This window comes from Arachis ipaensis, chromosome B08 (genome assembly GCF_000816755.2).
Source record: "Arachis ipaensis cultivar K30076 chromosome B08, Araip1.1, whole genome shotgun sequence".
Taxonomy (NCBI): Eukaryota; Viridiplantae; Streptophyta; class Magnoliopsida; order Fabales; family Fabaceae; genus Arachis; species Arachis ipaensis.
The window spans coordinates 37,924,558-37,936,886 of NC_029792.2; the positions used below are offsets into that span (position 1 = coordinate 37,924,558).

General features: G+C 33.8%; 1 protein-coding gene across 13 annotated transcripts; it reads right to left on the reverse strand.

Moving 5' to 3' along the window:
• LOC107613162 (7-hydroxymethyl chlorophyll a reductase, chloroplastic-like) lies at nt 95–11,959 on the reverse strand. 13 transcript variants are annotated; one of them, XM_016315020.2, is made up of 21 exons: nt 11,800–11,959; nt 11,635–11,669; nt 11,202–11,353; nt 11,013–11,097; nt 10,847–10,931; nt 9,391–9,502; nt 9,042–9,126; nt 8,902–8,943; nt 8,171–8,249; nt 7,450–7,501; nt 7,289–7,351; nt 6,818–6,915; nt 5,116–5,151; nt 4,971–5,032; nt 4,821–4,848; nt 2,933–3,012; nt 1,220–1,289; nt 1,080–1,137; nt 841–905; nt 661–755; nt 95–580 (listed from the first exon to the last, which is right to left on the reverse strand). In XM_016315020.2, the coding sequence occupies exons 3-21, from the start codon at nt 11,275–11,277 to the stop codon at nt 490–492; spliced, it is 1,362 nt and encodes a 453-aa protein (XP_016170506.1). In that variant the 5' UTR covers nt 11,278–11,353; nt 11,635–11,669; nt 11,800–11,959; the 3' UTR covers nt 95–489. The 13 variants fall into 13 exon arrangements, with proteins under 13 accessions (XP_016170506.1, XP_020964964.1, XP_016170508.1 ...); XM_021109305.1 differs by having other exon boundaries at nt 10,847–10,928; nt 11,013–11,094; nt 11,202–11,364; XM_016315022.2 differs by having other exon boundaries at nt 11,013–11,094; nt 11,202–11,364.

The following is a 12,329-nucleotide window of genomic DNA, read 5'->3' on the forward strand; positions in this document are numbered from 1 at the left end:
AAAGAGATTCAAGCACCATTTGGTTATTTAGCGAGTTCCACACAATACAAATGGTTTATCTAATGACCATCTTGTGCAATATAAAGGAGCTAAATGCAAATCCAATTTGGAGAATTCTGGTAAAGTGTTCATTGTGTTGCAATAATATGCCACAAAGCAACAAAATGCAGCAAATTCATCCTACATTTTACTAATGACAATTATAAAGATGAACCATGGCTCAAAAATAAGAATTCTTGTCATCGGAAAGTTTGAATATCACGTCTTTCACATTTATTGAACAATCTATGCTAGACCCACATTAATTTTTGCCATATTATTCGGCACTTACTAACCATCTAGACCAAGTCACTTTTGAATCTGCAATTTGGTATGGGTGTGACAGTATAATGTGCTCATCCTTGGTCCAAATTAAGGAAAACTTATGATCAGTGCGCCTTTGGAAGTATTTATGCCACTGAATCGAACATATATATAAATCGTTTAGAATCACTTGTTGCCAAGCATCTCCTCAATTTGACCATTTTGGTTGTACAGATCCACAATTTTCTTTGCATATCCAGGCATATGCCTGTCAGCTCTGCATGCATTTATATTTTGAGAATATGAAGAACTGCACTTCAAATGAAAGTTAGAATTATCGACAATTCTCGTTCTTACCTTTCTTTTCCCCACATACGATTTACATGCAGATAGTTGCGGATGGTATGGTAATCAAGTGAATAGCGTGCAAATTCCAGACCCTTTGGACCAATCTTAACACAAGCCAGAGCCAAAATGTCAGCATCTCTCGTGTTCATAAACAGTTTATATAAATGGATAAATTGCTAGGAATTTTACCAAGTTTAGTATAAAAGCGAGCAAGTTTCCAATGAATTTGGGAGCCGGCTGAGAAGGACCTCTTCCTACTCAAATCAAGAATTTCAAATATAAAGGCAATCAAGATTGAAATCTCATAAGCTTCGATGCTAGGGCAAAAGAAATAAGAGATACTATGCATGCAACCATTAGATTCAGAATAATAAACATGTCACGAATGTCAAGGGCCAAAATGAAGACGAAATGCGAGTTATGCATACCTAACTTAGCATTATCGTCAGCCGTAACAGTCTCCATAACAAATGGTCTACGATCTCCCTGGTTCAGAAAGCAAAGTCATATTCCTCCTTGTCAGATAGTGAAGTTAATATTTTTAAATGGAATGCAGCTGATAATTTACAGCACTAGTTGTTGGATGAATCTCTAATAAGTTCTCTACAAGCCGCAGCATTTCTCTACCACGTTCATTCCTGTCATTTTTGAAGAGCAAACTGCAGATTAGAATTGGCCTTCTTACAAAACACCCTTGGATGAACACTGCAATCCATAATCTCAACACAATACATACTTGTGATAATAACTATTAGAACTAGATTTAAATCCGCACATTGCGCAAAACTAAAATTAATTAATTTTTATATGTAAGAAACCATTTAATAAAGAAGTTTTAAAAATTAATATTAAATCTAAATAAAATTGTAAAAGAGTTCATCACTATTAAGAAATTAATATTAACTATTCTAGTCTTTAAAAGAGTTCATCACTTAATACGTATATTTAAGAAACTTAAATATTATAGTGCAAGAATGAAACTATTAGATATAATGTAAAGATGAACATAATGTTTCAATAATTGAAAATAACATCTATCAATCATGACATCATGCTTTTGCAACATTATTATTATAACTAAATAATATTAAAAATGTAAATTATTGAAAAAAAGGTAATATATAATTGATAAAGACAATATATAATTGATAAATACAATTAGATCAAAAACAGCAAAAGAAAACTTAAAAATATTGTAAGAATTTCATACATTATAGTATTTTAGGAGTTCATCATCCACCATATAGTGAGCAAATAAAAAACCATGATCATCAACCAAATTTTTCAAATAATTGTGCAAAACATTAGCAATAATAGAGGATAAAGAGTGAGAGGTATATGAGAGGAGATAAAAAAGGTGTGAAATAAATGTTATGGTAAACATGAATATAAGTGAGAATAAAAAGAGAAAATAAATTAGGTTTTATTAACCAATTTATATCTATTCAAGAAAAATAACATTACTATTAAAGGTATAAAATAACCTAGAAAAAAAGAGTAAAAAGAGATTAAAAGGCTATAAAATGACAATTTCACTAAAAAGTTTGTGGCAATATTAGAAATTATCTAATATGTCAAGTGTTCATTGTATCATTATTTGGTTTTTCTTTTTATACTAGATAGATAGATAGATAGATTTTCATAAAATAAAATTGGATAAAGTATAATTTTTTGTCCCTGAAGTTTGGTAAAAGTTTCAAAAATACCCTTAAGTTTAATTTTGTTTCAATTTTGTCCCAGAAATTTTTAATTTGCATCAAATATATCCCTAGCAACTAATTTTTCAAAAAATTTAGAACCAATTCAACAACAATTACATACAACAACCTTCAACACAAGCAAATCAAACATAATTATCATGTATTATTGTTAGATTCGTCTTAAATTTTTTAAAAATTTAACTGTTGGGAGTATATTTGATGCAAATAAAAAAACTTTTGGGACAAATAAAAGCTATAGATGACATGGCAATTTTACATGAAACATAGAAGTTTATATATCATTCATTCACTATAACACTACTTTGGACTCCCCTTTAATATATTATAATAGATATGTGAATAAATCAATTAGGATAATATAGGATCAGTTCAAATCTCATAGGATTCATTACAATACGATAAAAAAATTTTCCATATTCATAATTTTGCACAGATTCCACTATGTAGCTAAGACACACAGAATCTATACCTTTCCTTCCACTTTAAACAATATCTAAGGAGCATTTACCGAACAAAGTCAAAGTGCAAAGGAAAGGACTTTAACTTTTTATTGGAGTTACCTGACTGTAACATATTGTGGATGTTGTGTCATGCTAATTCCAGAATACTTTGGGACACCCATATATCCAACTACTAAATCCTGAAAATTATTTTATTCAATGTGAAACTAGATCAGGAAAAATAAAGATAATTTCTTAACATGAAAATTTCACATCCAATCTATCCACTAAAGAAGATGGTTCAATTATAGACAGAATAATAGAGCAAATTGAAGGTGAAATCTCCAAAATATATTGTCAAACAGTGTCAAGCAAAATAACACGGTTATTATAATCAAGTTATTTAAACTATATATATATTAAAAAAATTATACATAGACATTCAAACATAGAGTGAACTAATGCAACAAGTGATCTTGTTATCTATCGCAAAGTATAATTAAATGTAAATAATAGATACCATATACTACTGCTCTCTCCCTCTCCCTCTCCCTCTCCCTCTCCCTCTCATCATAGATCAAATTTTAATAATAAAGGGGTTGGTAACCACAAAAATATTCGGTGCTTACAGAATTTCCTAGTATCAAGAGAAGTGATGAATTTTGAACACTTGATCTTAATTCCAGATTTGACATAGTATAGCCAACAGGAAAGTTAGAACTCGTTCAGCATCATAAGTGGAGTTAATACTCAAAATGATCTCCGAAATTTGATCACAGACTCAATTTGATCCCCCAATTTTTAATTGACCCAATTTATACCCTGAAATTTTAAGGCGTGGTTCAGATTGATCCTTCCATCCAACTCCGTCACCGGAGTGATGACATGACACACAAGCTTCACCATATGCCTCTCCTTCTTCCTCTTATCATCGCCATCACCACCTCTCCTCTAACAATACCCTCTCTTCCTCAACAAACAACAACATTCACAACCCACCAACACCCACACATTTCTCCCGCCACTTATGAAGGGCCTTTCTATTATCTGATCCTTCACTTTCTCACCATCACCATCACCATCTTCCCTCTACCAACGTTCTCCCTCCCCAACAAACAACATTAATAATCACTAACATTAACAAATTGAAGAGAAATAGAAAAAGAAAAAGAAACAAAACACTATACATTAGATCCCTCTTAATAGGAACACAAAGATGGTTGCAATGGGTGAAGGTGCTTCGAATTTGGGGCAATGGGTAGTGCGACCTTGTGATCAATGGTAACATTGGGAATGCATTGCTCAACATGTATGCTAAGTGTGGTTACATGAAAATGGGATTCAAGGTTTTCAACATGATTGTGCATAAGGATGTTATTTCTTGGGGTGTCGTTATTTGTGGCATGGCGATGAATGGTTACGGTAAGCAAGCATTGCAGCTCTTTTCACAAATGGTGGTTCATGGTGTTGGCCCTAAGGATGTCACATTCATTGGTTTGCTGTCTGCTTGCAGTCATGAAGGAATGGTGAGTGTAGGTGTTATGCTCTTCAAAGCTATGGTGGTGGAAATGTGTGGGTATTGATGAGTTATGAATGTTGTTTGTTGCAGGGAGAGAGAGTGTTGGTAGAGGGGAGGTGGTGATGACGATGGTAAGAGGAAGAAGGAGAGGCATGTGGTGAGGTTTGGGTGCCACATCATCACTCCGGTGACGGAGTTGAACGAAAGGGTCAATTTGAGCCACGCTTTAAAATTTCAAGGTATAAATTGGGTCAATTGAAAATTAGAGGATCAAATTGAGCCGGTGGTCAAGATTCGGGGGTCATTTTGAGTATTAACTCTCATAAGTGATTAAATTACTAATGTGAAAGAACATAACGGAGCAGTTAGTATAGTGCAGACAAATTCACGTGTACTTTAGGAAGCAACAAGCCACTTACACAACCTTCAAAGGTAAAATGAGGTAAAAAAATATGCATTCTAAAAAGATAAGAATAGACAAGGACTTACAGCTAAAGCATTTGTATAGTCAAAACAACTGCAGGAAAAAAAAAACGAAGAAAGCATGAAACAACATAAAACGAAATATAAGAAACTGTGAATTCTAAATTGTATATGAATTTGATATGTCACATTATACAAAGTAAAAGAACAGATAACCTGTAGCAAGATGGGGCAATAACATCAACCAAGTCATTTGCTGGTAGACAGAAATACGGAACCTGTTAAGTTAAAACAGGGAAACAGAATGAAGCCAATTGCTTGTAAAATCATGACCAAATAAATACGAGGAATGGTTGTTTACCTCTTCAATGTGACCATCCAGATGCTTCAAGTGGACCTGCAAAAAGTTTGACAGTGTGTCAGAATTTGACCAAGGAACAGGATATAGGATCTGCAAATAAAATGAAGAAATCATCTGTGGGTAGGAATCTTAATATTGCACCATGACTCAGGGTAGGAATCTTAATATTGTGCACAAGACTCACATACTCACAAATGCAATGAAAGCATATCACAAAAATTCAAAGTTGAGATTGTAACTTGAATCAATGTTTAATAGAAAAGAGAGAATTTAGAGAGTTCAGAAAGAAGAGATAATGAACTAAACAGTGTAACCTGTATTATTACTAAGCTTAGCACCAGATTTGTGCCTATATACAATGAGAAGACACTTATGGTATAAGCTAGTACAAAAGGCATGATAACTCTTACATGCTTAAGTTAGTTATGACAGCTGTAACTAACTACAGCTGTGCCATCATAGCTGGCTCTGCTACTCTAACTACCTGCTGACTCTCTAGATTACACCAGCTTACTTTATTAATGTTCACACATTTGATTGACAAAACTAAAACTAGGCGATACCTTGACCTCCTATGTAAAGAAATCGAACATGCGTATCACTTTTGATATTTCCAAGTACCATTGGCAGCATTGCCTCGCGCGTAAACTTCCAGACCCACAAAACCTAGTTTGTTAGGTTACATGGATCAAATAATGTCTGTCTTATCATGAACCATGTCTATAAACAAGCCATTTATATCCTTCTTTTCATAATATTTTATCAATAGTGTCATAACTCATAACTAGTAGCATAAGGCACTGCTGTTGTTTTGTTGTTGTCATAACCCATAACTAAAGTGAGGTACCGGTAACCAGAGTAATATGCATGTACAAAATAGTTTACATCATTCCCAATTATAATTCTAAAGAAACCCATTTGGTGCTATAATTTTAAACTATGCATTTACATTTTACAGGAGAAAATTTTTATTTATTTATTTTTTGATAACAAAAGAAAGAATTCCATTAAACAATACAATGAAGTCAATGAAAAGATATCCTCCCAAGCCAAAAGAAATATACAAAACACCACAAAATTCAATGAACAGTATCTTTCCAATCTCTCATCATGTCTGAAAGGGAAAGTCCTATGAAAAAAAAATATGCTTTACGTCATATATAGATGCTAAATGTCTAATTCTATTCCAGACATCAATTTTTCCTGAAACTATATCACTAAAAGATCATACATTGTGCGCTAACAAAATACTCCAAATAGCAGCATATATTGCACAATGCCGCAAAGATTTTGCCTCCTTCTTTCCCCAAAGCCTGTAAACCTCATTAAAGAAACCGATCTAGTGATGCTGGGCATACCAAAGACCCAATAAATACCGGACAGAATTCCACAAAGAATCAGCCATAGGGCAGCGTAAGAACAAATGTGAGACCAGTTCTGAATCTCCCCAACACGTAACACACATTTGGAGAAATGACCTTATGTGGTCTTCTCATTTGTAAATTGTCATTGGTATTAATTCTATTAAGAGAAGGTGCTATAATGGAGGATTGGCTAGAGACTGAAAATAAGATTTACAGGTATATAGACCCATTGAATCAAGAAACCACAATCTTTTATCAACATTTTACAAGATAATAAAAACACTAAGAAACTTGTAAATGTAATAAACTAAATTATAGAGAGTTTTATAGCAGAAAACCTTGTAATCTTGCATGAACTCATAATGGAGAACGGTTTCAGGTGTTTCACTTGCAGCCTTTAGAAACTTATCTAGTCCTCCTCTAGTTCCGTTATCCACTATTGAATATGAATTTCTGTATCAGTCCAAATTCCAGAAGGACTAGTGTAAATATGTTCAAAACGTAAACAAATAAAAAATTATCCATTTAGCAATTGATGATTACCAACTTTATAATTCATAATAATTCATGTTGTGTTATGCTGAAAACTTGAAATAGATTGTGTTTATACCATGGGTAGCAGTTTAGGTGTTGTATTTATTGAAAGTAGTGGAGTAGAGTGCTACTATATTGCTCTAAACTGATTCCCTACTTGTCACAATACCTCTTCTAATGATACGAATGAACAGTAGGTTTGTAGATTTATTCTTATATTCCTTGATTAGTCATGGATTGAAACAATTCAAAATAAAATAAAACCACTAGCATACCACAATTTGTGCCTAAAACATAGAGCTTATCCAAATTCAAGTGGTGCTCAACCGATCTTAATGCTGCAATTGAAGAAATTAATCTGCATTACATTACAAGTCACAATAGAGAAAATGATAAAAACTACAAAAAATGAAAGACATCTTTGTAGCAGTCATACCTTGCACCTGGCAGCCTACACCACAGAAAAGAAGACGTTTGACACCTGCAGCCTGTCATAAATGAAAATTAAAATCAACACATAGCAACAATACTTCCAAATGTTCTTATGGCAATCGAAATCAAAAACTAAAACAAAGAGTATAAATTAATATCACAGCCAATTGAAGAATTGTCTTCCCTTGTAGGTTTCATATCAAAGAAAGAGTTTAGGTAAATGATCTATTGGACTTCATGGAGCCTATTGTTTCTTTAGTATGCATATAACCTCTTCATATCCATAATTTGCTAATAGAACTTTCTCACATGTAATAGATAGAAACAAATAAATTGTCAAAAGTATCTAGTTCAAAGCAAATAATAGAGTTGAATGGTCATCTGCTTTAAGAAAAGCACCAAATGAAGAAAAATGTGAATAACAGATAAACCATCAATGTGGACATGGATGACTAGTCTAGTAAACATAAAACATCACTGAATGAATTTGACATCACAATCACCAAGCCAAGAGAACTGAGGGATAACTCAGAAATGTTTTGTTCATTATATGAACATATTTCAAACCTTAGCAAGAAATTCCCATGAATATGGTGAACTTGATATTCAAATGAATATTCTTTCATAGCGAGAAAACTTCTCAAAATGTTTGAACAGTTAAATTTGTATAGAAAATATGCTGCTATGTGCAACTATTGAAAAACAAAAAGTAACTTCGCAAGCACCTCAACAAGCGCAAGGGTATTGAGGTTAGGAGATAATGTTGGCTTGACACCTTTAGCAGCCAACACCTCATCTGGTGTCCTGAATTTGGTAAAGAAACAATTAAGTCTCAATAGTAAATAAAAGAATTAAATATCCCCAAAAGCTGGAGAAGTTGCACAACTACACAACAGATATCATTTTACAATACCCTTCTGCATTAAAACATTACATGGCACTTTGCACAATGTAATTGGAAGGGGTAGAAGGGGCTTTACATACTTTAGTTACCCAGCAATTCCTTTATTAACTAACTTTGTTAAACTCCTCAAGATTCTTTACTCAATTCACTCTATTATTAGAGCACAACAGGTGCCTTACATCATTGAAGCTAACTTTAACACGAGTCTGACATTTTCACCAAGACTGGGTGGGAAACAAAATTTGCACTGATTTTGCAAGCCCAGTGCATTTTCAATGATATGTTCATTTGGCTTCAACAAAAGTTATCCCCAAACCACAACTCCCCCATGTGAAATGGCCCATTTTTGAATCGTGGGGAAGGGGGGAATCTCTCATTCGCAACACGCTATTGCAAAATAGGACCTATTTCACAAAAAAACGCCCATTTCGCAAAGTGCTATGTGACATGTTAACATAACAGGGTATCACGAAATGGTACAATTTCTTCAGCTTTTGCATATTTCTGGAAATACTTCTGGAAAAATTTCAACCAGAATGCCATGAAGCAAACCTTGCTAAAACAGGTCTTGGAGTGAATCTGTCATCAGGATCACTATGAAGTAAACATAATTAACACAAGAAACAAGGTCAGCTTTAACAGACAGCCGCATCTTGCATCCCATCTAAAAACTTGCAAGTTTTTTCCAATACCTCTGTACACAAATGACGGCTTCAACCATGCCTGATTTAAGCATTTCTATTGCAATGGTTGTCACTATCCCAGTCCATTGAGCTCCTATCATAAGAATAAATTTGACAAGTAAAATATAGCCACTAAAGTTTTGGATTGAAATCAGAAGTAACATTAGAAAACCCAAAAATCAAAAGGGAAGAAATGATGATTCAGAGGCCCTACCCAAAGATGAGTATTTAAAAAAGAAATTAGAAAAAGACTGAGAAAAAATACTTAAAGCACAAGACATACACTAATAGTTACAATCCAAGTATAATATGGTAGAAGCATATGGAATTTACCATTTTCAACTCTGGAAAAAAGTACCTTCCACAGGGTTAAGTTTTCGAGCATATAACACCTCCTCATGGACCCCTAAGTAGGTTTCATCTAAGGTATCAGTTTTTCTCCCTCTACCATGAACAACAGGTTCCAATCTCTGAAATGGAAAACAATTATGCCATCTTTGTAGTTTCTAGACAGAAGCACACTAATCAAGGTATTTCTTTTTTCCGATGTTCAATTATGCAAATGAAAAATGTGAACTTGAATAATCAAATTTTAAATGATAAAATTAAGAAGTGCACAACATTGAAGAATTCATTTTAATTTTTGACTGGATTCATTGAGATTCATGCAACAATAAAAAGTGGATGCATAGGGTTTTACCGCTAGAATTAGAAATTACTGTTTGTTGATGAATTACAATGACAGAGGATTTTAAGATACCTCTCAACAAACCAAACGCTCACAATTACACAAATGACTAGACACCAGTCTCTCTATCATATCACTTCTATTTATGTTAACCAAGTATTTAATTAGTTGTACCATAAGTCCGTAACCAAACTACTCTTACTAATGGTATTCATGACGCATACAATTGAAGTGGTTAATCATTAGAAATCCTTCAGTTTGGACAACTTGAATAAGAGAACACAATTTGGTTTCCAGAAGTTCACAACACAGACAATTTCGCTCCAATGGAAAAGATATTATATTCGCTCAAGATACGCCAATGATTATTGTGCATTTGTGCTGACAAATTCTGTCCCAAAATGATCAACACACTGAAACATAGTCTATAAAAATCAAGTTGCTAACAAATCATTCCCTACAACAGCTTTGCTTTTGTTAACATTAACAAATCTCATTAGTAAAAATAGAATTCATCATTAGGCTACTACAAACTAATAAAACATCATTTAGCAACTAGCTTGTCAACATTTTCACTTTTTAGGTGCCAAACCGGTGGTTCTCCCTTTCAATAGAATACTTATGCATCAAAATTCGAACCAAGTAGCCATCCAAATGGAGGAAAATTATTATTTCTACTCGGGAACCAAATAGGTGATGTGATGAGACTATGCAGCACAATTTAGCGACAAAAGAAGAACTTGGTTATGAACATGGCGGGCAAAGTAGAAACAAATCTTTGGTTTTGTCGGAGTAGTTTCAGGCTTCAAAAAAAAGAAAGTTTCTACTATATTCTGCTAACTAGATTACCTCTAATTTTCATACAGACCATGGGATCTACCAATTAAGTGCTAGAACCTAACCATTTTTGTCAACCTAAGTTGACAACCTTTTCTATCCAATCTTGTAATAATGAGAAAAGGGCCAAGTATCAAGAGGGTTAAAAATGTATTTGTGATTTAGTAGCATCGGAAAATACTAGTACATAAATAAATTGAAATTTTGAATCAAATTGATGAGGTAAAGCAAGAGTCATAGATACATGAATAGTAACAAGTTAAGGAGAGGAAGTAAGAGAGCGAGTTACTTCAATCCTAGACATTCCATCTCCCAAGAAAGCGCATGCATTCTTGACATGTGCAATATAATATGTGTCACACAAGCCGCAACTACTGTTTTCAAGAAAGGGAACAAATTAACAAAACAGAATATCTTTTTTCTTGAAATGGGAAACACTAAGTATATATCATTACCTGCAATGATCTTTTGCTGGGTAAGTGCCACCTGGTGCAATGGGCCTTGACCTTTTCCTCCAGTCCTCTCTCAGTGTCACATCTTCTTTCCAACATCCCCAAAAATAAAACAAAAGATAATAAAAATTAAAAAGTAAAGAGTTTAGAAGAGAAAGGCGAAAGGGAAAGGGAGTAGTGTTGCGATGGTACCTTTGGATGAAGAAGAACGAATGGAAAAGGGGAGAGAGAGGGGAAGTGAGGAGAGCTTGCCAATGAAGGAAGTCATTGCTAAGCTCAAAGTCTGAAGCTAAGGTTGAAACTCTAAAGTTTAAACTCAAAGCCACGATAAAGGTGGTTGTTCTCTGCACCACAACTTATGAATGATGTGGAATCAACAATCATATTTCTCTCTTTTCTAACTAGAGCGTGGCGGTGGTGCCCGCGTAGAGTATCAGTAAATGAATTATTTTCAAACTGAAATTTGCATTGAAAAAGATATATGAAATGAGATTGGTTTCAGGAAAGACCAATTAAATTTTGCCACTTCAACTGGCTGGAACAGTTATAGCAAGTTGGAAGAAGAAAAAAAGGGAAGCGATTCAGGGAGCATAAATGAAGAGAGAAACAAAGATTTAGAGAGTACCTGAGGGTGAGGGGAGAAGAGAGGCGAAGGAGTAACTGCCAAGTTGATGGCGCCGGAGAAGAAAGAGAAGGAAATTAACGCAAATAACAACAGGAAAACTTACAAATCATTACAATTCAAAAGAACATGAAGAAGAAGAAGCGGATGATAAATTTGTATCCAAACCTAGAAGGGAGAACACAGAATGAGAACGGAGAAGACGCGTTAGAAGGAGAAGCGTCTAGGAACGAAATCTCGAAGAAGCACAACGGACCGGAGGCAGGGCGGAGGAGAAGCTCACTGTCACTCTCAGGCACTCGCTCACTAGATAACTTGGAGTCTTGGACTTTTTTATCTTAAATTATATTTTAATTATCCTCTTAATTTTTAAATAAAAAAATTATTTTTTATTTTTTATGTTTTAAAAATGTAGCACATATATTTAATTATTGTGGCGCATCTGTAATTTAGTCTCAGGCCAAACATGTAATATTCTCAGAGATGTATTCGGGATGAATTGCGTTGGATTTTAGTAAATTTGATATTCGAATCTACTAATTTTAATCGGTTTGAGTTGAATTTCTTTTGTGATCGAACTCGAACCGATGATTAAATTTAAATTGGATCGATTCAAATAATCAATGATCGATTAGAATTAAATTTATAAGACAAAATTAAAAAAAAATTAAAAAATATATATATATTATACTAAAAAA